Below are 26,607 nucleotides of genomic sequence, written 5' to 3'. Positions count from 1 at the left end.
TCGTGCTCTTATTTCTGTCAAGTAGTTAGGCCATGTGTAGTCATAAAGCCCCCAAAGGGGCGTTATGCGCCATGTGGCATGCCACGTCACCCCGGGGCTTTATGGGGCTTGAGGCCGTAGTCATAAAGCCCTACCTCATCATAACCAAAGTGTAAAATGCAGGGACCAAAGTGTAAAATGCAGGGACCAAAGTGTTTTAATGCAGGGACCAAATTGTAAAATGCAGGGACCAAAGTGGAAAATGGAGAACATCCCCTTCTTCCTCGCGCCGCGAAATTTTTCACGCCGGTATTTATTTTTCTGATTATGGCGCTGGGGGGGGGCGGTGGGAGGGGCTCCATATGGGCGCTATGCCCTTCTTCGCGCTCCACTACATATACCCTTAGCATTTTACTGAAATTAATCCAATAGCATTACATTCGATAAATATATGAATCCTTTATAATCATTGATCAGATACAAAGGTATGGACAGAAACAAAATGTTGTATTTGAGTATTTGACATCTTTATCCTTGTAAGTTGTAACTAGTGCACTTAAAAACCTTTCAACCCATTCATATAAAAACATATCAAAGAGGTAAAGTCTAAAAATATACGCTAAAAATACAAAAATTCAAACCTTGCAACTTCCTAAATTGATTTATTTAAAAGAAAATACATTATTATTAGTTAGACTAAATCATAATATTAATATTAATTACATTATATACTAACAAAACTCAAAAAATGACAAATGTGTTGCCTTGTTGGCGGGTCGGTCCGCACCAAAAGGTTACATCTTACAAGTCCAACCCATCCTGCCACCTCTAGAAACAAGAGTAAAGTTCTGTAAAAAGAGAAAACATAACCATATGGGTGTCAATAATTAATATAATAATTTTAGAACAAAAAAAATATAAAAACAAGAATAAAAACTAATTACAAGAAGGAAATAACATATAAATAACTGCAAGATCACCTGAAGTTGGCTTATATGCATTCATGTCCCTTTATGTGTCACTCCAGTTATCTTCTCCATCATCGCTTCCTACAGCCTAACAAATTTAACAGACAAAAGTTCAATTAGTTAAACAAGATAAACAGAATATTCACTGCAGTTTGAAGGTTAGGATATTAACAGGTGGCAAATTCGACCAAAAGTACATGAACTGGTCAGTCAAATAAAATATGACAAATGGGTCAAACAGGTTGCAACTTCAAAAATTGTTCTATTTAAAAATCTAGACTATAATTTTCACAATACGGTATTTGTAATCATAATCTAGACATTAACTCTTTATTATAAAAAATTATGAAATTGGACAAAGAATTTGACTTCTATTAAAAAAAACGGCCCAATTAAATCCAAACCTGCTTTGACCCGTTACCCCACCCCAGTGCAAAGGAGGAGATAGAGAGAAACCTGGCGGATTGAGGTTGCCTTTTCAAGAATTGTAGTGACTTCAATGCTAGTAGGGCCAGCTGGCGTAGTTGGCTGGGCTTGTGAAATAGGTCTTAGATTGCGCGCCTGTAAATCGTTAATTAACATGTTGGAATTAGATGCAGTATGTGAAAATCCATATATAATTGAAAAAAAAGGCTGATCATTTTGGTACAAAACTGAAAATCCAAAAGGATGATATGATGAGGGGCTACTCACTTTTGCTCTAATCTGCTGTAGAAAATCATCCTTTTCTTCTCCCGCTTTCCGGCGATTATATTCATTCTGAACATGTAAATTCTCCCAGTCTGGCTGCTGCTGCAAACAAAATACAATATTTCTCAATTCTCACCACGTTTGTTTTATTTACATGTAACATATTAGATGAATGAAAACATATAAAATACCAAAGGTTACCTGTTTTGCTGAAGCTGGCTTAAATCGTTGAGGGAGTGTAGGCTCTGTCGGTGTCAGATTCAATGAATAAGTCAAGACCTCTGAGAGACCGTCGTCTTTCTCCATTGCCACACAAGGATTTGGCGTAATACCTCGCCATTCAAATGGTGGCAGTGGCGGCAGAGGTTGTGCGGGCTCATTGAGATCATTAATTACCTCGTTTTGTGAAGCTTTCATAGAATCGAAGTTTGGAATATCAAATAAAAGACCACGCTGAGAGGATTGCATGCCATCCTCGGTAAATGAACTTTGTTGGAATCTGATTCCATTCACAAGAGAGGTTGAAACTGATTCGGCAGATGAGATCCTGCCAAAAGCATCATCTAACTCACGATCTTTGATTCTGGGAGAGTCATTGTCATCCCACTGTTCAGAATTCGATCCAGAAGGATTACTACGACAGTCATCCGATGCATACGGAGATGATCTACAAAACGTGTCATCGTCATCTGAGTCTGAATCGAACTCATGTAATGACATCGCAGGCTCTGGCACCAACTGAAATGATGGAAACATATTACTATTATTATTATTTCCATCAGGAAATGCCAATTTCAGTTTAGAAGTCTCGAATCCGTCAATCGGATGAAATGATATCTTCATATGTTCAAGAGGTGGAGAAGACGGTGAAATGAATGAAGTTCTGTTCCCAAATTGTTCCCTGAACGGTATCCCGGTGACAGTTTGATGCCCTTTTTGGATGCTTGTATCCGCAGGTACGTCACTTTTCACTGAGCTAGCAAGCCTTTCGTTTCCAACTAGTGATATTTGTTTCCGAAAACCATTCACTAATAGTCTATTCCTAAATTCAAGCATCCTGGATGAATTAACAGAATCATCTTTAGGAACTGCCAAATTAGTTCCAGATGCTTCGGATTTGATACCATTAATGGTGTTTTGCTGACGTGGATGTTGTTTCTCATTGGTTTTAGTTTCTTCAACGTGATCGGGTCCCACAGCAGCTGACAAGCCAAAATCTGGAGGTTTGGAAGGCTCTAATCCCAACAGGCCACCATTTGTCCAGAACATAACTGGATTGCTGACTGTAGTTTGACCACCAGAAGTTGACCAAGATGGCTTCGGAGACTCATAAGTGCTTATAGCTTCTCTAGCAACAGTCTCTGTATTTGTAACATTTCTTTCAACTTCTTCAGATTCTAATTTTTCATCTGTAGTTAAGATATTTGAAGATACAACAGCCATCTGAGTACTTCGTATCAGATCCGACGTCATAACATCCTCGTGATTCTCAATGTTAGATGAACCGCTAGCTTCCATATGTGATTCGGGAACATGAAACTCGATATTCATCGACTTGTCATCTAGACGACTTTCTTTATTCATCTCATCCACATCTTTGTCGTTCACGTTTGACTTTTGCTTCAGTTCTCTCTTTGTGTGACAACCTAAATCATTTTCCGATTCTGATTCAACGGTGTTAAGTGCATCCATGAAAGAATCTGTTTCACTTTCAATCTCATCATGTCGGCCACCGATAATGACCGGTGTTGGACGAGGTTGTTCATCATGAAAGTCAAAGTCAATACAGTCAACAACTCTGGAGTTCAGATCTTCCATCACTTCAGTATCCATCCTCTCATTTGCACAAGGTATCTCTGTCGGTTCATTCGGTCGGCCTGTAGAATCTATGATTTCTAACTTTTCATCCCAGGTAATGTATGTTGACATTGACCCGCTATCCTCCGCTAGATTACTATCGTAGAAATTTTCTTCGTGGGAAGCCGAATCGAGATAAGAATTGTGGTTCACGTTTGAAACATAAGACAGTTCCTTAACATTGTTGTCTTCAGATTGTGTTGAGTGGCTTGGACGAACGATACACTCTATGTAAGGCGACCCATTCCTTGAGTCAGAAGAAGTCAAATGGTCAACTTCAGGTACAACTTCACATGTTTGTGGCACGTCAATTGTGGAGAGATCTTGAAACGGGGAAGCTTTCTCTTTGAAATTCGAAGAGCCATAATCCATTCTGCAGAAAAAGAGTTATAACGTATATTCATCAAGGCTTTACTGCATTCATAATCACAATTAAGTTTAAGAGCATCATACCTTTCATCATGCATCGTTAAAGCCCCATGTGTGTGTGTCACGTCTCTATACCTTGATGAATATCTCTTTTTCTGCATTAAGTAAACATAATTTGGACATCAAATACTTAATTAACATATTATATTAATTAAATTAAACTTGTAAATACAATGAAACACATCTTGTTTATACGCGCCTTCTTTTCTCTCGGGATGCTTTGAAGATGTTCTTCATAAGGTCCAGCTGAAGATCTTTTAAAATACGTTGGATCAGAATATCTTCTAAAGCAAGACCCCGGGCCCCCACTGTCAAATCTGCAAGTCAACCATGAAGGTCAACAGTCAACACAACAACCAATCTCATAAACTATAATAAAATATCAAACAGGATATTCATACTTGTCAAGATTGTGCAGACGTGGAGGATCATGGCAGTCTTCGTACGAGTCCATTATACAACATGGCAAGTCACTATATATGAAATGGTTTTGTTCGGTTCTGAGTCGAGTGTGCCATTTAGAACCTGCAAGCGGCATACGGTATAAACGAAAAGTTTACCTAGAAATTGTTTTTTTTTATTTACAGTACAACAAGTATTGCAACTTGCAAGTGTTACCGGCTGTGTAGGCGAAATGCAAGTGACTTCTTTGTCCCAAAATAGCCTTCTCTAGTGGAGGAAGTGCAGATTCAATGTTATGGACTCTTTCTACCAATTTATGGCTTCTAGAAGATGTAATCAGCACTTGCTCTTGTAATCCATGAAAAACTTCTGCTGCAAATCTATACATGCAAAACTTTTTCTTTCAGTTCCCAAAAGCTAGATTAAATATGAACAATAGACAATTACAGTTAACAAAAACGTACACTATGTAATTTTATATTTCTTTTAGAAATAGACAAATTTAGGAGGCTAGGTTCCGTCATTTCTCCTTTTGGTACATAAATCATATAAAAAAGTTACGGATATGAGATATAAAGTAGTTAAACCAGTCATTATCATGTTTGATACTTGTGTTAATCGCGTCGTCTCTGATCTGTTTAACACGATTAGACCTGTTTTGCCAGCCCTATAAAAACCTAAATCACACATTCATGGAAAAAAAATGAGACACTTCACACTTTTTATTCAACAACAGTTATCCAAAAAGTTAAAACACTTTTGGCATAATGGACCATGAAATAAAACCTAATTTCAGAAATCACAAATTTTCTCTATCAATAATTGCAATTAAATCATGTGCTTCTGCTCAGTCAAATTCAAATTCAAATTCAAATTAACCTAAAATTAACTCCAATAATCAGAAACTGTCAAATTCAAATTCAAACTCAAATTAAGCGAAAATTAACTCCAATAATCAGAAACTGAAACGAGATAATTAGTTAATTACTCAGCCAGGTCGCCTAGCTGACGTAAGATTCCGACGAGACCAGCGGCGGCGACACCGTCAAGCACAGCCTTGGGATCTTCTAGGTTAGTTTGGGTGTAGAGCTCCGGCATGCCTAATCTGTACTCGTTTCTGACTTCTACTCTCACCAACGGCATCTTCGCTTCTGGTATCTGCACCTTACTTACTTTCTCTCTCAAAGATTGTACACTGCAGACTCTGCAAACATGAATGCGATGAGAGAGAGTGTGAAAGTGAGTGAGAGAGTGTGAAAGTGAGTGAGAGAGGGAATTGAATGGAGGATTTTGTAGAGAGAGAGAGAGTGTGAGTTTGGGTGGGGACTGAAGCAGGTTAACGGGAATGGGAGTGAGAGTGAAAGTTGAGTGAAAATAAGACGAACTCCAAGACGACGACGTTGCCAACTCTACAAGCCAAATTTTGGTTCCAAGGTGGGTATCCTTGTTGTTGATGGCTCATTGCTAAATTACTCCTTTGCCCTTATTTTTGCTTTTTATGTCAAACTACATGTAGGATGACCAATCGGTACTACAGTTATCAAAAAATGCCGGTACCGTATCATAATGATCAAATTCGATACTAATTCACTACTCATTTTATTGTGTCTTTCGGTAATGGTACTTTTCTGTTCGGTATGGTACGGTATTTTACCTATTTTTTACCTTCGAATATTGTATCATACCGGTATCCATTTTTGCCGATTTTTGGGATCAATACTTTTGGTACTGGTACCGGTAGATTACTGTCACAGCCCCCGACCACACCCTGGGCGGGAGCCGTGAGGCAGATTACAGGTGGTATCGGTGTTTATTAAATTCGCAGTAGAAAAATTTTCATCAGGACCGTAGTTAGGAAAATTTCAGAGTTTGTAGAACACCACATTGTTAATGTTAAACAACTAGGATAAAACCCACGTTTTTATAGGGATAACCCCTATTTTGACAAAACATAATTTCCTTTCTTTAATATGGTGACATAGCCACTTTATTTAAGCCTTCAGTGCTTCATAACATGTTTCTTTACTTTCATAGTAAGTTACCTTAAACGCGTTTAAAAACATTTCATCTGCAGGAAATACTGGTGAGTTCATTCATTGGTATAAAACACATTCTTATAATTACAGCATTTAGAGTTTTTACATTTGTTTATCTTACCAAACTACTATTGGCTAACTCATTGTCCAATAGTAAAGAAACTATTTTAAATAGTATTTGTCACTTGGTGGCAGTCCCTGTGACTGTGGTCATATCACTCATTGGCTAACCCATTATTCAATAGTGATGCATAACAAGTAATGTATACAAAACCCCACATACTGACAGTAGTTTCCCAGTAAGAATACAAAGACTTAATCACTGTAATATAAGTAACAATTGGAAAACATTTAGGGTTTTGAAAGCATTTTGATAAAAGAGAATGGCTCGCTTTGTAGATTTAGGGTTTTGATTATTACAGCCTCTTGGTATTAAGCCTAGGTTCCTGATAAAAACACAATGCAACACGTATCAGTGCATCAACCCAAATCATACTTTAACGATACATCACGAGATCAAAACCCCAACATAGTTAACAAAGTATAGCCTTATCCAGGCAGCAATTTGACATCGGTTGCTGGGTTTCAGATCGATCAAACAGGGTATCGAATAAGTGATCAGGGTTAAAATACTTACAATGGGGCTGAGTTTCGCAGTTTAGGGGGTATTGTTGCAAAGAAAGGCAGAACGAGAGATCAGAAGATCACGAAATTCAATCGTAAATGTGCAGAAACTTCAGTCCCAAGCTGTTGCATTTATATCCCAACTGGGCTTCTCCCGCATGTCGCCGGGAGGGCCGGCCTGGCTTAGACTGTCACGTGTACAACGTAGGTCTGACATGTGGCGCGATGTCATGACACGTGTCCCTTGCCGCCTTTTTCGTCCAATCGCGCGTTTTCCTCGATTTATGTGCTGATACTTATCGCGCATGCTCGGGTCTTGGTCCCAATTGGTTCGGTTTTTAATTGTGAATCTAATAAGGGTACTTTTGTGTGGGTTGGTTCATTAACCGTCAAGTTTTCTTAACCGCTAAGTTCTCTGATTGAATATACAAGTTTCATCGCGCGCACTTCTGATTTTGATTACAGGTTGTCGTTGGGAATATTTTTAAGGGTTGTTACAATTACCGAGCTCATCCCTATTTACATGGCATCACCTGCTCTTTGTTAGTTTGGGGGTGTTGTTTAAAGAGAGGTATGATGTAAATGAGATAAGGCATGATCTAGTCGATTTTGTATAAGAACACCTTCAAACGGGTTTATGTTAGCAGTGAGAGATGAGCGAGAGTGATTTTGACTTGTCCGATGCAGTTGCTTACGTGGACTCGGTTTTAAGAACCACTATTATGGGTCCTCTATCAAGTAAGTCGAGAAAAGCATATGCAACTCATCATAATATCATGGACGGTTGTCAATTCTCTCTACTCATCTCTCACAACCAGACCTTTTTCTCTTTCACCAACGATCTGTTGCCATGGAGCATGGACCACATGCCCCCACCCTCTCTTTACCATGCATGCCATCTTGCTTCTATGTTTGTAGTTTGTGGAGCTAAAAAATCCAAATGTAGAAGGTTTAACAAAGGTTATCATTTTGTAGAATGGGGTAAACTTTACAAGAAGAGAATATAAGTCAACAAAAAATGATAAATTTTTTCAGTCAACATTCTAATATGTTTGTCCATTAGTTTCTTGGTTTTTAAAAAATAAATGATTGTTAAACGATTATTTTTTATTGTTTTTTAAAATAAACCACACCTTATTTTAAATAAATTGATTTAAATAAAAATAATGGATAAATGATATTAATATTTTATTGGAATTCAAAAGAATTATTATTATTAATATATGATAGTTAGAGAAGTGAATGAACAGTGTTTCTGTGTTTCTGAACGTGGTTTTTCTCAATTGGCCTATTTGGGCGACCATCCTCTCATTACACGCGTGTCTCCTGGTTAACACCTTACCCCTATTTCTGGTTTGCTTCAGATGAGAGAGGATGGGAAGAGGGAAAACGGAGACAGAAGAGAGAGGTGGTGACCGGACGGTCATCACCGTCACACCACCGCGGTCACCATCTGGTGTCTCTGTTTTCTAGGGTTTTAACCTCTATACGAATTAGAGAGAGAAACCAAGGGAGCAGTTAGAAGTGAGAAAAAAAAGGCCATGGCCAGCTTTTGAGCAGCTCTGTATTATGACACATTCAGGTGAAGATGAAGACAGGTGGAGTGGAAGGGGTTGCCGATTGTTGATTAAGGATGGAAGGGTGGACTGGTATGACGATGGGGTGTTGGTTTCGCTGCGATGAAGACGAGTGGAGACGTTGGTTTGACCCCGCCGATAAGGTTCTCGACGGCAACCCTAGCCGCCGTTAAGGTTTCCGACCACAACTGTCGCGGTTCAGGTCATCCACATCCATATTACTTCTCTATGATTCCGGGTACGTGTTTATTGATTGTACGATTGAGCTTTCATGATCTGATTATAATTTGGGTTTTTTATTTATATTGTTTGTTTTTTAGCTTCTTCATATCAATATCTCTTATTGTTTGGTTGAATTATGATGTCGATTGAGTTTTGTTAAACTATATTTAATTTGGGCTTTTGAATGAAATTGTGTTTCTTTGATCATCAATTTTGAATTTGAGTTATTTGGTGAATTTACAAGAGGGGCCAAATTCAGTTCGTATAGTTTTAGTATGTACCTTTATGTTTCCCTGTTGTTTTCTTTCTGTGTCATTTATGTGGTGGTTTGAATTGGCAGCAACAGATTCATCCATACTTGCATGTTTCATAGAGGATTTCTTCAACAAATGCTAAACTTTAGCAGATCACGAACTAGATCGAGGCCAAACTGATCTCATCCTCTGGGAGGTAATTCATTTTACACATGTTGTTTGGATCATGATTTCAAGATTATGATTCTTAATTTCGTCATTATTGTAATGATATTGCCACAAGATCATTGACTTTTGTTGTTTTATGTTATATCAAAATGAGCACGTCAAGTTAAAGTATTAATGATGATCGATCTATAAAGCTGGCTTTTAAAAGGCGCCACTGACATGCACCTCATGCACAAGGATGGTCGCTTCTAAATTGAAAAGTCCCAATGTGTACAGAAGGCACACTAAAGGCGAGGCAGGCGCACGGAAAAGTGGCTGGAAGCGAAAAACAAACAATATGTTTGATCATGTGCCTAAAGCGGATGCAGTTCTGTGAATAGTAGAACTCCAGAATGCAGGTGTTGTCGCTTACTGCTTTGGAGCTCCGTGTATCACGAGTAAATAGGTTTACCTATTAGAATTGGTCGATGAGTTTTTATGTTGGTGATTTTGTGGTAACACGATTTGTTTCGAATTTCATATGAAACTAATTACAAGATTTGTAGGAAGCTGTTGGTGAAGTCTGGTTACTTTGGTGCTTCTATAATGTCTTTGGTGCCATTAGACAACTTTGGTTCTTAGATAATGCAAAGCCAAGTTGAAAGCCCGTTAAGATTTGTATCCTTCTTGGAAAAGCTAACTGATCTTAAGGTTGGACCTGCTGCCATGGCTCGCTTATTTTCCATAGAGTGGTATAATAATGAATTAAATGAGGGGGGGGGGGTTTCGCATGGCAACTGGCGTCACCCTTAATTTGTGGAATTTTTTGGATTTGTGAGCATCATAAGCTTTGGATCTGTTGTGATTGTTGGCTTCGATATTGTATGACGTGTAGGTATGAACATCTGTCATTTTTCTTTTTCCGATGCTTCAATGGCTATGATGGTCTGCGAAGCTTTCTGTTGTGAGAATCAGTATGCATATTGGTTATGCATATAAGGTGTTCGTTAAAAATGGCTAAAATATAGTGTTTGTGCAGTCGGCTATGGTTAGTATTTGCTACTTTTAATTTTGAAATGGTTCAAGGTCTATGATGCTTTTAGTTTTGTGATGGTACATGGGCTATGATGTTTGCGTAAGCCCTTTCGAGAACATATGACGGGTGTGGCTGAATGTCTGCCTTTTCTAATTTTCGAATAGTTCTTTTTTTGTTCGTGTGGCTATGTTGCCTATGTTTCAGGGGCTATAATGGTTGCCTGAGCCCTTTATTGAGTATGCACATTGTTCTCATGTGTAATTTTGTGATGGTACAGGAGCTATGAAGTTCGCCTGAGCCCTTGTAAGTGTTCTCACCGTCCTAGACTCGGGTTTGATTAATAGTGTGATACATAGTCTATTTTTGTATAATGAATGGTGAACTAGACTTTAGAGTAAAATGACTCAATGGATGTCAGTTTACTTTAGCTGACCCTATGTGCTCTGACAAAATTTTTTATTGTATAATTTTTTGGTTTACTCCTAAACCTGATTAAACATAAAGTTAACCTTAAGAGTTAAAACATTAAATGGTTGTGTTTGTAGCATACTATTGATGAAAGGTGCCTTGAAGATTTGAGAGGAAAGGTAAAAAGGTATTTCTTGAGATTTTAAATGCTACGCAATATGGTCTACCTAAATGAAAAAAATGTATAGAACAATCAGCTACTTAGATGCAGAGTAAGAACATGTTTAATCTATATTGACTTCCATCAACTATTCCAGTTATTTTTGTTTTTTTTTATTTGTGACTAACGCTTTTGAATGCTATTCAATACCGTCTAAATATAACAGAAAAATGTGTAGGTGCTTTTTTTAGAAACAAAGACAATAACCTATTCGGAACAGAAAATTGTGTCAAAAACTCGATTCCATCACTATGACGGAACTGTCCAACCCAGAAGGAGGCAACAGTGTGGTACTTGAACTGTATGGTGTGGTATTCAGATCGAAAAACAATCGGAATCGTTAATAATTGGATTTTCGGCGAGTTGTTTAACACGGCTAGGGATCGGTGGGTTTGATAATGCTTTGAGTAACTTGGCAGTTAGGTTACAAACGCAAGCTGTCGGAGGAGATTTGTTTCGGAAATTGGCATTTGAAAATGTGACGTTTGGGCGGGATTCGGTGACGATCTACGAGATGATACAATGTACGCCTTATTTATCAAAGGAGCAGTGCAGTTTGTGTTTGTACGGACTGGTTTGAAGGTTTTGCCAAGTGTGATGTAATTTAGTTCTAAGTAGATTGTTCCTAATTATTTGAGTTGTAATTGTGAATCGTATAGTTTGACTTTTTATTGTCAAATTGATTACTCTTCAGTTTTGAATTACGTTATACCAAACATGTCATATTACTCTATAGAAAGATTAAAAAATCAAGTTTGATGCTTCCTTATAGTTATATGAACGCGTGTTGTGATAAAAAGTCGCGCAACGCGCGACAAGGAATACCACTAGTTAGAATTATAAAGGAATTTTTTTTTTCAAAATTGTGTTTGGTTTATAAGGAATGATATTAATATTAAAAATCCTTAATCAAAATTCAACTTTCTCATAAAATTTATAACATTCCACTAATGTTAAAATATTAGACTATGTGTTGTGAGTTAAGTAAATTCATTGTCACATCACCGTTACGTCATCGCTACATAATCTCTTGACTATTAACTAAATACCTGTTAACAATGTGTTGTGGGTTAACTAAACACCCAATACCAATAACTGAAAATAATTTTTTTTTTAAAAAAGAAGAAGAAAGTGGCATGTGATTGGTTCCCACATCCACAGGTCCCACCGTCTTCCCCTCTTCTTCCCTTTAACGTCACTAATCCGTTCACGAATCACCCATTAACGAACCCCGTTAACGGACCGGCACGGTGTTCCGCCCGTTAACAAGTGACGTGCCCCGTTCACCGCTTCTTAGTGAACCCACAACGGGTAGTCTTACAAAAAAACTCTTTTCATAAGACTATGTCTAGTGATTGAAAAAAGTGAGTGTCACATCATTGCCACGTAAAGAATGGGGCTCTCGTTAACTAACTTATTGAAGTGTAGTGGTTTAATTATACAATAAATTAGAGAAAAAAATAAAATGAAGTGATTGAAGGATTTTAGTTGGACTCCAATGAGAAATACATCCCATTAGTCATCATCATCTATCATCATCGTTCACGAGTGTTATCCGGGCAACGTCCCTCACATTGACGCCTCCTAATAACAAACGTGTAGCAATGTTTCAACCCAAAGGGTGTAAGAACCTGATATTTCCGATCGAATCCTAGCGTGACACATGTCCTAAAACCCTCCATATAATTGACAATGTTGAAGGAGAGTGATTATAATTACTAAAAAGGGCAAAGATAAAGAGTTAGGGGGTTAAAGTGTTAAAAATTTTGAAATTTTGGCCACTGGAGGTTCCTTGCTGACCGCATCAACATTCCCTTACGGTCCGCAAGGGGTGTTTAAATATTATGTGTGCCAAGGTCCCTTGCGGACCATATGGGGCATCTCTTGCGGTCCGTAAGGGGTCACTAGACAGTCAGACACTCGTTGACAGCAACCTATGCTGCATTTTTTACACCTTTCTTTTACATTTTCCACATTAAGTCCGGTTGTGCCACTAATCAGCTCCTTAAAAGCATTAAGGACACTTGTCTTGCTCTCTTGATTCCTTGATCACTATAAATAACCCTCTAAACTCCAACTCACCATAACTCTCACAACATTTCAAAACACTTAGAAGTCAAAGTGTGAACTCTCCCCTCTTCTGCATTCAAGCTCTATTTTTGGGTGTTCTAATAAGCTTTCTGAAGCAAGTAAGTTGTCCTACTTTAGCTCTTTCTTTAGAAGTCAATTTCATAGCTTAGTGTTGTCCGAAAGTCCGGAATTGTCAACAATTTGACTTTTCCATTGACTTTCGGTAAGTCAATTTCAAATTAAATTCATCCACGTGATCATCATAATATAGGGTGTAATACCCTGCATTTATATCACATGATCATCACGTCTAAATGAGTCAAATGACAAGTCAAACCTGTAGTTATAAAAAGTCAAACTGTGTTTTTACATAATTATCCAAGAATGGACTTCTAAGCATGTGTATTGTACTATTTGACTCCAAAACAATTTGTACATCATTATAAAATATATTTCGACATATCGAACTTGTCACGAACCCATTTTCCTCATCCAAAACCGTATTTATGCGCACGACTCATTAAAATAGCATAAACCATATAAATGAGTCGTTGCAGGCCAAACCTTTTCAAAATTTTCCAAATCAGAATGTATGGTTACATAAACCATTTACACGAGACTACTCACTCGTATGGTTATAAACCACATTCCATCCGGTCAACGCTTAATCTAGCGGAACCGAGTGTAAATGCATGTTAACTGGTCAAGTCCAACGGACTTTTAATGACCCGTAAACAATTCTAATGGATAGATATTTCCATATCATTCTAGACAATAGAGCCCCCTGGAAATCACACTATATAAGTTAATAAACTTTGAATTCGGTTATACTACGAGAATTATATACACTGTGAATACAACTAGTACAGGTAAATACTTTTTAACCATTTTTATTATAAAAACTTGGGATATGGTATAAAACCACTTCATTCGGGTATTGCAATGGGCAAATGCTTTCAGGATGTTGATAACCTGAGTTTAATCTGTATTGTTTGATTAACATAAAATATTTAGGGGTTAATAGTACCGTATCCAGGCGCCCAGATTCATTAATTGTAACGGCCTTAAAGTGCAGGTGTAGGCATACACCTAACAGACACAAACATTATGGCGTGTATATTGATCCAAAACTGGTTTTGAACACCGGTTCCCGAATATGACATGCATGTAAATATGGTAACAAGTAAAACTATCCCAAATGATTATCAAATGATGGTTTTCAAAATATTTTTTAAATGGGTAGGTTGATAGTATTTACCAGTGAAAGCTGACGTATTTTTAAAGATTGACTTACATGTGACGAACCTCAGTAGGCTGGATAAGGTTCGGTCACGAGCTTTGGAATTTGCGACTCCATAGCTAAAAGACCCATGATGTCTCAAGTCCGTTTTATTACATCCTACTTTTGGGATGTTCTTTATCGAAACACAACGTTATAAATTGTAATATAATTTCAAGTTTTTAATACTTGTACTTTATCAACTCCCTAGTTGCATTGTATTTGTGACCTGATATACAATCATCACACATAAACCTCACAGTTGGGCTCACCAGGAAATCAGGATGTGACAAAGGGTGTGATGTGACAGTGAGATAACGCCCGCTACACATAGTCTAATAATCTCAAACAACCAAGTCATTTTTCTTTTGATATTTCTAGTTAACTAATCCAGCTATTAGAATCATCTTTATCTCATAAACCAAAACCTTTTCTTTCCATATTTCTTTTTCATACTATTGTTATTTTCTTCCCCATTTCTCCTCATTACGTAAGTATTGTAAATCCTATGAGAAGTAAAATGCATATTCCACTTTATGAACTAAAATCAAAGATATGTTTGTTTATCTTTTAATAGAGCTCTTAATGGTTCAGAGCTCTTACTGGTTCAGCACTTAATGGTTCAAACCGTTTGTTTCGTGATCACATGTCTGAATGGTTTAGACATTTGCCTCTGAATGGTTAACATTATACTAAGTCTGAATGGTTAAGACCTTGAATCTGAATTGGTCAGACATTTGTCTTTAAACGGTTAAGCATTATACTGCCTCTTAATGGTTTAACACTTAATGGTTCAGACCTCTTACTGGTTCAGCAGTTAACCATTCAGAAGTTACCAAACAACCCCTAAATTTATTGGAGAAAAAAAAATACCTTATTTTAAAGTAAATCATTTGAAGAAAAAGGGACAACTCAATCGACCAAGTTAAAAGGAGCTTTGTTTTGTTCATCGGTTATATATATCTCTTGGATCGTGTTTTAGAGGAAACTATTTTTTTTTTGGCACATGGATCGTGTATCACAATTGAATATCCTCTCATTTTCTTGAAGGAGACAATGCATTGGGGTGGGGATAAAGGGGTAATTTTGTCAATTTAACTTTCATATATTCTAGTTTCATTTATTTATCATTTTACAAACAAGATACAATAGTTGGAATTATTTTCATTTCTCTCAAAATTCAATTCCTTTTAAGACATTTTAGTTATTTAGAAAAAAAATACGAGCCAAACGACTCCTAACTGACTTTTATGTCCTTAGTTATGTTATATCATTTTATTTTTTCTGTATTGTTTCTTTATATATAACTTTACACTTTTAAGGAAGCTAACAATTGATTTTTAAATTACTATTACTATATAAAAAAACCAGAACTGAGCCTCCGCGTTGCGAGGCGGGGACGTAAAACTATGCTACAAGAGGTGGGGTCTAAAAAAATGTTTAGTAACTCAACGACGACCAAAAACAGGAAAAAACGTAAAACAAAAACACGAATTTATAACACCAAGTGCCTCACGCAACGTAAAACGTAGACAAACTCATACCAACGGGGCGTGGGGCATTACACCGCCAATCCAACAATGACCAAAACGATAAAAAGCGTACACAAAAAACACGAATTTGTAATACCAAGTGACTCAAAGTCAAGAAGTTTGAAGAAGTGAACTTCAAAGGTTGTATAAATAAATAAATAAAAGCTTAAATAAATTAAGGGGTCAAACTTGAACACCAAATAAAGTTTGGTGGTCATATCTGAAACTCACAAAAAGCAACTATCTCCAAGGCCTACGGGATTTGTAATATATACTAATTTGGGTAAGTTCTTAAGCCATGCGTAATGGGTATTAGAGGGCGTGAAAAAGTTCGATAACGCCCCCACACCATTCCCTATGGCCATTATAGGGGCACGAAAATGGAGGAACATTTCTAGAATGATGCCCAATGAAAAGGAAAAACATGGAAAGTAATGAATGACGGGGCATTAAGGAGCCTTAACCATCACATGAAACGTTATGATATTGATGTTACGAAAAATGCCCCTTAAAAGGCATTAACCATTTCGGATAGTATTATGAACATTGTTTTTTTGTGTGTCTTTCAGTGTGTTTGTAATGTGGTTTACATTTTTAGTCACTCAAGTTTGTATGATTTATTTTTGCCTCTTGAGGTTTTGCGTTTTTTGTCTTTTAAGTTAAAGCTTTCTTGGTATAAATTTGAGTTTGTCTACATTAAATGTCATCTTATGGTATAAGTTTGCGTTTGGCGATATAAATTCGCGTTTTTGTTCTACGATTTTTTCGATTTTGATCATTATTTGCTTACTACTTATCAGGGTTTTACAAACCCACACCTGTAAACGCGAGGTTAAACGCTAGTTTATAATATCTTCCTTTGATATTTACTGGTTAGTTGACTTTTGACTGTGAGGCATTGACTTGATTGAGCCGTTCGGAATCTTTCCACTTTCCGGTACCTTGATATTTGTGTCTATTCTTTAATCTATTGCCGGAAACCGCGCCGGTGCCGTGTCGCACCACCCACAGCTTATTTAATAAAAAAAAGCCAATACAACAAAACTATTGAAACATTTAATTAGAACAACCGTACTGGGGCATGTTCCCCCTTAATACCGTCCGAAAACGTTGGAAAACGCCGGAACACCCATTACACCCGGCGTGATGTGCCGTTTTTTTACAAAAAAATTGCCCCAGCGTTTTTTTAATAACGCTGCAAATGGGTTTGACTGGCCAATGATAAAATAGTTTTTTTTTTTTTTTTTGTTTAATGATTGGAAGGGGCATTATTAGGTATTATTCCCACTACGCCACTTTTGCAATAACGCACCATGCTGACTGGACTGCCACGTGTCGAATAATGCCCCATGGTGAGGGCATTATTTTGTTTAATCACTACACATGGTCTTAGTAAGGAAATAATTTTTTTTTTTTTATGAGGCATGGTTTTTAGACAGTTCTACCAAAATGTTTCTTTTTCATTTAATGTTGTGGTTTTTAGCTTTAAATTAAATGAAAAATAGAATTTACGTCTTTTCAAGAAAAGAAACGATAGAAAAAAAAAATCATAGGAAAGCTTTCATGTTTTGGAATTAAATGAAAAAGTAAAAGAAACACGACAGGTATATAATTATGTCGCTAAATATAATAAGAGTCATTACTTTCAGAGTTTAATGATTAAGAATATTATGAAATTCAAGCGTCTTCAAAATCTTTTCTTTCATTACCCTCTTTTTCTCAAGTGCGAAAAATGCTTTAGAAGTTAAAAACCTCCTACCTGTTTAAGGATTACAATCCTATACCCGAGTATTTGGATACCGACAGTGACGGATTCAGGATTTTATTTCAATGGGTTCCTTTTCGTAATTTTTTTTTAATTCTCACTAATTTTTTTCTAAATTCTATAAGGTTCTCACTATTTTTTTTTTCCATTTTTTCCAAACGCACTGGGTTCCTGGGAGCCCACAAATGTGGGCTGGATCCGCCCCTGAATACCGGTTACCCATTACTAGTTCGGCACCTAATACCACCGATATTGAGGATAGTTGTTTAAAATCATGGGGTTAAAACTTGATCTAAATTTACTCAATACCTGACTTGAAATATCAAATACTTGACTACAACTATAACAATATTTTTTTTATTAATATTATTCAAGTTTGTAATAATTTCAAAATACTAAGATTATATATATTTTTTTTATTTTTACATTCGATGTGGGTAATAGACGTGGGGCCGCTTTTGGGTAATAGGACGAGTATCACCTAATACCGTATCCGTCCCATACTCAAATAAGTTAATAATTAATCTCATTCGCCACCACATACCCAAATACACATTCCATTACCCGTCTTATGTTTCGTGTTTTGAGTTTTCTCCTTGGGTTGAGATGTTTCTACCCACGTTATACCTCCGCTTCATTCCGATCCCTCCTTTCCTTAACCAATAATTTAAAAACTCGAAAAACATCAAGTTTTAATTATCTATGTTTTTTTCTTTCGCTTCATTCCGATCCCTCCTTTCCTTGACCAATAATTTAAAAACTCGAAAAACATCAAGTTTTAATTATCTATGTTTTTTTCTTTTAATTATCGCAATGGTTGAGCTTAACGTAACTATGCACTTGCCTTGCAAGAACAATGTGTAACAATGGCCGTCGTACTTCTTATAATCGTTAACATGTCCAAAATCCTCAGTTGTTTCTATGCAACCTCTGGGGTTAAAGTCAACTTTCATAGAGAAGTGTTCAATATTGGGGCGGCAAATATCGAATTCACAAGGCTAGCAAACCTTCTCAAACGTGAAGCTACATGCCTACGTCCCTCCTGTTTTCTTTTCTCGATGAGGTTTAACTGTTTAAGTCAAAACTTAGCGAATGGAAGGCGAGCAATCTATCATTTGGTGGGTGACTCACCTTTGTGAAATTTGTATTAAGTAGCCACCATCTATATATCAATTATCTACGTATAAAGTTCATAAAACGGTTCTAGAGGCGGGGTTCAATGTGCATGGAACAAACTACTTACCCTTGAGTTTCACAGTGGGCTTAGCGTAATTTGCCTTTAATCGCTACATCAAGATGACGAGGCCTTTATTTCTTGAGTGCAGCTTCTGTTGCTCATCTTTTCCCACCATGCATCCTTTATGGTATTTTTTGGTTTGTTTGGAAATCTCGCCGAACATAACCATAATTATGCAATTTATACCAAAATCATGGTCAGGTTACCACACTGTTGAACAAAATCGAAATCTGAAGGCTACAGCAAAAGGATAATAATCTAGTTCAAACTCACATAATCATAATACAAGATTTGTAGCTACTAGCAAGTAAATAAAAGCTAGAAAGTAGAAACCACAACATACAAACAATATTATATACGCACGCATATAATTGCATGTTCCAAAAACTATGAAAAAAAAAAAAAAACCCATCTGCCAAACCGTTAAACCCGTATTTTCAAGCTAGTAAACCATGGTTCAAACTAACGAATCTCAAACTGGCTGAACTGGCAGATTTGCTTCAATAGTTCAATTTGTTAGTGATCTAGCTAGATAAACATAATATTAGACACAGATCCATAGAATGATAAGAAACATAACTTAACCTCGTATTAAAGTAACTGTTTATGAATATCCCTCCCTAGTAAAGTTGCCATACTATCAATAAAAAAAGACAAAACAACTGCAGCGCAAACTACCGAACATAATCTACATCAGGCAATTAAGCTATGAGGTATAAAGGGGGTGTTTGGATACGTATTGTGTTTACGTAAACTGATTATGTTAAATGGTATCATTATTCCTGAACAAGATCAAACCTTTTGAACACCATATGCAATGCATTGATCATCCAACAATAAACAACAGGCAAAGTATCCCACAGAACACGTATAGATCATGCTATTTATCAAGAAACACTTGAATTCTAATATAAATCACACTAACAGAAACATCGAAAAAGATCAAAATCACCATTATAATCAAGGAGCTTTTGGATCAGTCCCGTGTTGCCAAACATAAACAAGCTCATCCCATCCGGTACTCGCCAACAACCCTTCAACAAGCACACTCATATCAACACCAACCGCAAACTCCGTATGATGATCATACCTCCCAATCAACGAATCCTCCACCATATAATCCCACATACAAACCGTCATATCATACGAACACGACACAATCACACTCCCCCTATGCGGCGAAAACTTCACTTTCCTAACAGCGTACCCATGCCCATTCAAAACCGCAACCGGGACTCTGTAATTCCTCACATCCCAAACCTTAACCGATTTATCAACCGACGAAGTCGCGATAACCGCATCATCATACTTATTCCAATCACATGACAATATTTCAAACTCGTGAGCCGGGAGGATCATAGTTGACCCCGGCTCACGAACATCCCATATCCGCGCCGTGCAATCCCCTGACGCGGATGCAAACACATCCGCGTGTCGGGGATTCCACGCCGCGGAGTACACGCAATACGCGTGTTCTTTAAACGTCCTAACGGACGTGGGTCTATCAATCGTCCATAACTTAACAGTATCATCCCATGATGATGAAATAAACGAGTCTCTCCTAACGGCGTTATAGTCAACGGAGTGGGTTTCACGCGTGTGCTCGGCGAGTGATCGGACGGGGTTGGAAGTGGGTGGGAGGTTAAGATCGTATAACTTGACGGAGCCGTCGGCTATGGCGGCGATAAGGAGGGAATCGTGGGATTCCGACCAGGAAACGTCGTAGACGCCGTCAGCGGTGTCGAAGGCGGCGATTTCGGAGATGGGGCCGGCGGGGGAGAGGTCGATGACGTGGAGGCGGCCGTTGCCGAGGATACCGAAGTTTTGGGCGGTGGCGACGGCGAGACGTTGCTCGTAGAATGGGCTGAATTTGACGGCGTAGCCGTTGAAGGGGGTTTTGAACGCCGGCATGGTGGGGGTTTGGGGTTCCGGTGACCGGAAAGTGGGTTTCTTGGGATTTGGGATATGTATTTTATCTGGTGGAGGGTGGGTACTAGAATATTTTGATTACTTGTTTGTTCGTAGATTTGGTACCTGTACTTCTATTTGTATACATTTCGGTCCCTATGGCGGTTTGTGCTGCCAGACGAAATACATACGTCTTTACTGTGCTTCTAAAATCATCACACTTGCACTTTATAGGATTTAAACTCACAACTACTTAGGTAAGGAGCGCACCACTTTACTACCTAGATGGCGGGATGTCCCTTGGCAACAAAAAGATTATGCGTGATATGATTTATTGTTGATGGTGGGTGACGCCGTGACGGTATCAATAAGATTGATAATGTCGAAGGGGTTTGTAAAGATGGGCGAACGGTGGTGATATTGTATCCAACGAAGAAGAAAGTAGACTAAGTAGTCATGGATTAAGGTTTTCATTTAGGTGTTTGTTTTAGTTAATTGTGAAACGATGAGGGAAGTAAAAGGGAGAACTAAGGTTGATGTCGGAGGCAACTTTTCATGGATTAGTGGCGGAGTAGGAAGGGAGAGAGTAACACCGTTGATTTGAAGTGGGTTTATTTATTATATTATACTGTATATATTTTACTGGTAGCTATGTTGATCAATTAAAAAAGATGTGATAAATGGCAATTATACGCTTACATGTCTCGCGTATGGCACGTCTTAACGACCCTTTAAACGCCAAGTTGATCCTGAGACCATCTATGTAACAAGTTTTAGAGCAATTGATTATTTGTGTAGTATTAGATGTTGAAGGAGTAAATATGTAATTTAATATAATGCTCTATCAATGATAGAGCTACCACCACTAATCAATTTTTCATAGCTAATTCGGTATCTAACAAGATCCAATCTAGACGAGTTAAAAAAAAAATCAGGAAAAGAATGTAAAAAGGAAATAACAAATATCATAAACTTATAGTTAAAAGACTTTACCTCACAAAATATAATGAAAATCATTAGATTTTTTAATTTTAAAAAACTAACATAAAATACCAATATCATGAAAAATCACCGGTATAAATAGTATATTCTTTAGTTAACACTAAGGGTTGTTTGACAATTTCTGAATTGGTAAATATTGAGCCAGTAAGAGATCTGAACCATTAAGTGCTGAACCAGTAAGAGGTCTGAACTATTAAGAGCCAATATAATACTTAACCGTTCAAAGGCAAATGTCTGACCAATTCAGATAAGAGGTCTTAACCATTCAAACTTTTATAATGCTTAACCATTCAGAGGCAAATGTTTGAATCATTCAGACATCTGCTTGCGAAACAAACACTCTGAACCATTGAGAGATAAACAAACAGCCCCTAAGAATTTATTAAAAAAGGATCTTTTAGCTCTAATGTTAATATTTACATAGACTTTCTGTCTAAAACTTGTTGGGGAACCCACATTCTGATACCTAAAAAAATGATTGTTTCTTCAATTGAAGAACATGACAAAAAGATTTAGAAATGGCAAGGTTTAAGGATGTGAATCCCACAACTGTATGTATATTCAATACATCACCAAGCTTGATTTTTAAGACCATGTGTAGTGGGAGGGGGAAGACCCTTGGGCGTTTTACGTCATCTGGCGGTCTAGTCAGCATATGGGCATTATGTTAAAAGGGGTGTAGTGAGGCTTGAAATCTTGTGAGGCATTATAACCTAATAGAACTAAATAAAAGAATAAAAATAAAAACCATAAAAAAATGCTATTGGCCAAAGATAAACTTCAAGGCGTTAAAAAAAGCACGCTTCACCCATTTTTTTCAAAAAAAGCGCTCCAGGGGACGGTTACCGGGCGTTTTTGGACCTTTTTTTGGGAAAAACGCCAAAAAACCCCCCACTACGGGTGGTCTAAGAACATGGAAACGATTAGGAGTTTACTTGAAATCCAAGAAAACTATATCAGCATCTCGAAGCTCATTAAGCATGACAGGATTTCTTCAATATTCTTAGCACTTACTTCCTGTTCAAGTAAGACTTTGATGGCAACCTCTAATTCATTCCAAGTGCCTCAGAAAACTTCCCTGAAAAATCCTAAAAGATAATATTCATCAATTTAGAAGGTAAAACAAGAAAAAAAGGAATATAAGCCAAAGTAAAAGGTAAACAATTATGATAAGAAAAAGTAGCACATACCGATGCCAATGCTAGATCCAACTGTCAGTTCAGAATAATCAATATTCCATTCATGGTCAGGGAACCATGGTTCATTCCCAATGGAGGTTGATTCAAGCAACTTATTCCATGTTTTAACTACACATGATCCGTTCTGGACTGAAACTCAAATAGTCAAGAAAACAAATTCTAGAAACAATAGCATGAAATAAACATGATCCGTTGATTTAAATGTTTTAACTATATATAATAGCGAGGGACTGAGATATAACCTTGAAGTGGAGGTGCTTTGTTCGGTTGGTGCATTCTTGTTGCGTCCCCATGCCACATTTGTGACATTAGGTTCACCGGGTAATAAGCTGTAAAGTAAACTAATGTTACGGATTCGAGAAACTATTACATGTCTGTGTGAATCGGTTCTCTCCAGCTCTCCTTCCTTGGGTAAACCCTAACGACCGAACGAAAAAAAAAAGATTAAAATCTATAAACAAATTAGTTATGCAAAGATGGAGACTTGAACCGACAAACATTTAAACTTACCACCATAAGCCTACAGTCGATGCCAACCGTATCTGCAGGAACTTTGAAAAGAATAGCACGGGGATGACAGAAACCGTGTTTTATTTGACCCAACATCTGAATACCCTGATTATGCATGTTGTAGATTTCTTCCTATGCCTCTTTCACATAACTTAATTCCACTTGGGAGTTTATAAAAATCGCAAACCTACACAACGTGACATCTTATCATAATAAATCAATTAATTCGCAAAATCATTGAAAAGAGGATAATAGATAGAAGGTAGCATAACGCACCAATTCGCCAATCGTCTTAATCACTGCAGCTGGGTTTGAAGTCAACCCTTTAGCCAAAGTCAAAGCCAGCTGTTGCAACATTGACACTTTCTTATCTTTATGCAAGTCAACAACAATTACACTGAGCTTAAACCCTTTTAATTCGAAGGCATGAAGCTCTTCAAGAGATGGAATCATGTCAAACTTCTCTTTAAGTCTTCTTTCCTAAAAACTATAAACATATAAACTGTTTTACAATAAACCATAATGTTACGATGATCTGATTGACTTACCCGTAAAATAGAATAGAACCCGCTAGGAATCGGCTCAACGAGATTCCCAGTTGACCATAGAACTTGTGCCACTCTCTGTGCTCCGGAATCCCCGACCTGATGCTCAGTTGCTCACTATGCAACTTTTAAAATTTAGAAGCTCCGTTTGTTTGTGTTTCCTCCATCTCCTTGGTGATTCAAAACATAAGATCATTTTGCCCCAATTATTAGCCCATATATATTAATCAAATCGCGCTCGAACTCCTTTCAAAAAAACTCTTCACTGGGTACTAAAGTTAGACTTGATTCATTTGCAAGATCATATCACCTATAAATATATATAATTCATGGGTCAAGTTACTCTACAAAGGCTTCTAATTGTAAGAAGTGTAAGAAGGATTTATAGAGTGACAAGTGTCCAATAAGCTAAAACTAAACCCATTACATCACCACCAAAAACCTAAACACCCACCCTCACCCCACCACCACCCAAAAACCTAAACCCCCCCCCCCCCCCCCCCGCGGCAAAAAAAAACAAAAAAAACTATACCTCACCAAAAAAAACCCCAAAAAACCTAAAAAAAACCTACCCCCCCCAAAAAAAAACCTAAAAAAAAATCTAAAAAAAACTAAACACCCACCCCCACCCCCTCGGCAAAAAAAAAAATTTTTTTTTTTTTTTTTTTGGGGGGGGGGGTTAGTTTTTGGTGGCGGTGAATGTTTAAGGTTTTTTTTTTTTTTTTTTTTTGTGTAGTGGGTTTTTTTAGGTTATTGGACACTTGTCACTTTACAAATCCTTCTTACACTTACAATTAGGATTCTTTGTATTTGATCCTAATCCCACAATTCATAATTCAAAGTTTCACTAGTTCAGTGAACCAATAAATCATGTAAACAAAACTAGAACAACAGAAACAAAAGTACAAAATAAGTATGTATTGCATATTATCAAACACCTGGTGTGCATAACCCACTTCTGCATTTCCCCAAAATTAAAGCATCAATTAACAGACATAACCAAAATCCAACGATAGAAATCTAACAAATCCATCAATGACAATGCAATGCAAAGCAAAAACACATTCAAGATTATTATATCTATAAAGAAAATCAATGGCGGAGAAACCCAATGCGTAGATACATACATCTGTAAATACAAACATAATAAAAGATCGAAGAATGTACCACTGAATCTCCAGGCATTGAATCGTCCAACAATAGATTTTCAAATCTGCTTAATTGCAACTCTTTTAATATTAAATCATCAGATCAAATAAGACGGTGCTATCGATTCATCGTAAAATTAACCTAAAGTTGGGATCTTTTATGGTTTTTTTTTTTTTTTTTTAGCGGTTAACAGAATCAATCCCGAGCACTGTCGGGCATCCACGGGACAAACGAAGTACTCCGAGAGTAATCCGAGTCCACCACCAATTCCGTGGAAAACCCAGTAACCCACCCGTCCGTAGGCATGACGGTGAAATTACTAGTAAAACTCGTTTGGCTCAAGGATCCAACCCAGGTTTCCCGGGTCTCCTATCATTGCCCACCAATGCCTCCCTCATTCTGTACAAAGTAGAAGTCGAACCTGCATCTCTCAAGAGAAATGCAAGCCTTCCACCACTTGATCTAGAGATCATTGGCTTTTATAGTGTTTAAATAGTTAAATTTGTTCACCAGATATTAAACTTTGTGTGATATAAATACAGGTCAAGCAATATAAATGGAATGGGTTAGTTTAAATAAAATAAAGGAGTTTTTTTTAACGGCAAGAAACGGCGTGTCAACCATCGTGACACCGGGTGTTATGGCCAAGGTTGACTACTCGACTACTGTCAGCCCCTTGGCTCTCCCAGATGTACGGAAACCTGACCTCTACCCGTCCGAAGACACGACAATGAAATAAACTGAGTTAACAACAAATGATGTTATTTTTTCATAAATTTAAAGAAAATATTTGACATTGACCATTCAAAGTTTTAAACATTGATATTTACTGAGTTGGTACCTATGCATGCAATTTCGAGGCGAATCATATAAGATTTGGTACCTATAATTTAGTTTTTTAAACGTGTCCTCAAGGAAAGGTTGTTCATGAGTCAAGTCAAACCGGACGGATCTTTGTTTGTGTTTGGCTCATTTTTCAACCGAGTCAAGCCAAATATCGAACGAGCATCTTCCTAGCAAGCAACAAACGATTTAGACAGCCCTACTATCTAGTGTGTCATCCAGTTTAAATTTACAATGACAATACTGGATCCAGTAGCTGAGCCACATTGTGGTGAATGGGTTCACCCGACACCAATGAATTTTGCATCTCGTGTGTAACGTATAATAGGAAAATACTGAGTGACACCATTGTTTTTTTAAGATTGACAAAATTGGATTTATAAAAAATTGACCTCACTGACATGAAGAAACTATATATACTTTTTTACGAAAGAAAAGGTTATCTAAACGTTTTATGTCACACCTTGATTTCCCGGTGGGCCCGGACTTTGGGTTTATGCGTGACGATTGATACAGATATTCACATGTAGCACAGCGAAAGTCTTGGGATTAGAAAATAATATTACAAAGTACAGATGTCCGAAATGTTTAAAATAAATATACAGACGGAAAGTGTACTAAAGATCCACAGGCGGATCGAAAATAACAAAAATGAATATTAAGACTGCTAGGCCTTGCGTGGAGTCGCAAATTCCAATATGCATATACCGAGCAACTCC

The 26,607-nt window shown here is 37.3% G+C and overlaps 2 protein-coding genes and 1 long non-coding RNA gene across 8 annotated transcripts; all 3 read right to left on the bottom strand.

Annotated features, from left to right (window-relative positions):
* Positions 1-572: 572 nt before the first annotated feature.
* LOC110940421 (protein SCAR1) lies at positions 573-5,736 on the bottom strand. 2 transcript variants are annotated; one of them, XM_022181959.2, is made up of 10 exons: positions 5,314-5,736; positions 4,542-4,705; positions 4,325-4,448; positions 4,123-4,240; positions 3,948-4,018; positions 1,839-3,867; positions 1,641-1,739; positions 1,404-1,508; positions 960-1,035; positions 573-827 (listed from the first exon to the last, which is right to left on the bottom strand). In XM_022181959.2, exons 1-9 carry the CDS (start codon positions 5,466-5,468, stop codon positions 991-993), a joined length of 2,910 nt encoding a protein of 969 aa, XP_022037651.1. In that variant the 5' UTR covers positions 5,469-5,736; the 3' UTR covers positions 573-827; positions 960-990. The 2 variants fall into 2 exon arrangements, with proteins under 2 accessions (XP_022037651.1, XP_022037652.1); XM_022181960.2 differs by having other exon boundaries at positions 1,641-1,736.
* Positions 5,737-19,476: 13,740 nt separating this feature from the next.
* Positions 19,477-20,754, bottom strand: LOC110940422 (peroxisome biogenesis protein 7). The gene has a single exon (XM_022181961.2). It carries the CDS (start codon positions 20,641-20,643, stop codon positions 19,693-19,695), a length of 951 nt encoding a protein of 316 aa, XP_022037653.1. The 5' UTR covers positions 20,644-20,754; the 3' UTR covers positions 19,477-19,692.
* Positions 20,755-21,999: 1,245 nt separating this feature from the next.
* Positions 22,000-25,443, bottom strand: LOC110940423. 5 transcript variants are annotated; one of them, XR_004890439.1, is made up of 7 exons: positions 25,064-25,441; positions 23,900-24,206; positions 23,628-23,838; positions 23,352-23,538; positions 23,084-23,259; positions 22,833-22,970; positions 22,000-22,730 (listed from the first exon to the last, which is right to left on the bottom strand). It is a non-coding gene; the product is annotated as an uncharacterized LOC110940423 (long non-coding RNA). The 5 variants fall into 5 exon arrangements; XR_002593135.2 differs by having other exon boundaries at positions 23,628-23,831; positions 25,064-25,440; XR_002593137.2 differs by having other exon boundaries at positions 23,628-23,823; positions 25,064-25,440.
* Positions 25,444-26,607: the final 1,164 nt, after the last annotated feature.

Source organism: Helianthus annuus, chromosome 4, assembly GCF_002127325.2.
Source record: "Helianthus annuus cultivar XRQ/B chromosome 4, HanXRQr2.0-SUNRISE, whole genome shotgun sequence".
Taxonomy (NCBI): domain Eukaryota; kingdom Viridiplantae; phylum Streptophyta; class Magnoliopsida; order Asterales; family Asteraceae; genus Helianthus; species Helianthus annuus.
The sequence above is the reverse complement of the archived record's forward strand: the minus strand, read 5'-3'. Positions and strand labels throughout refer to the sequence as shown.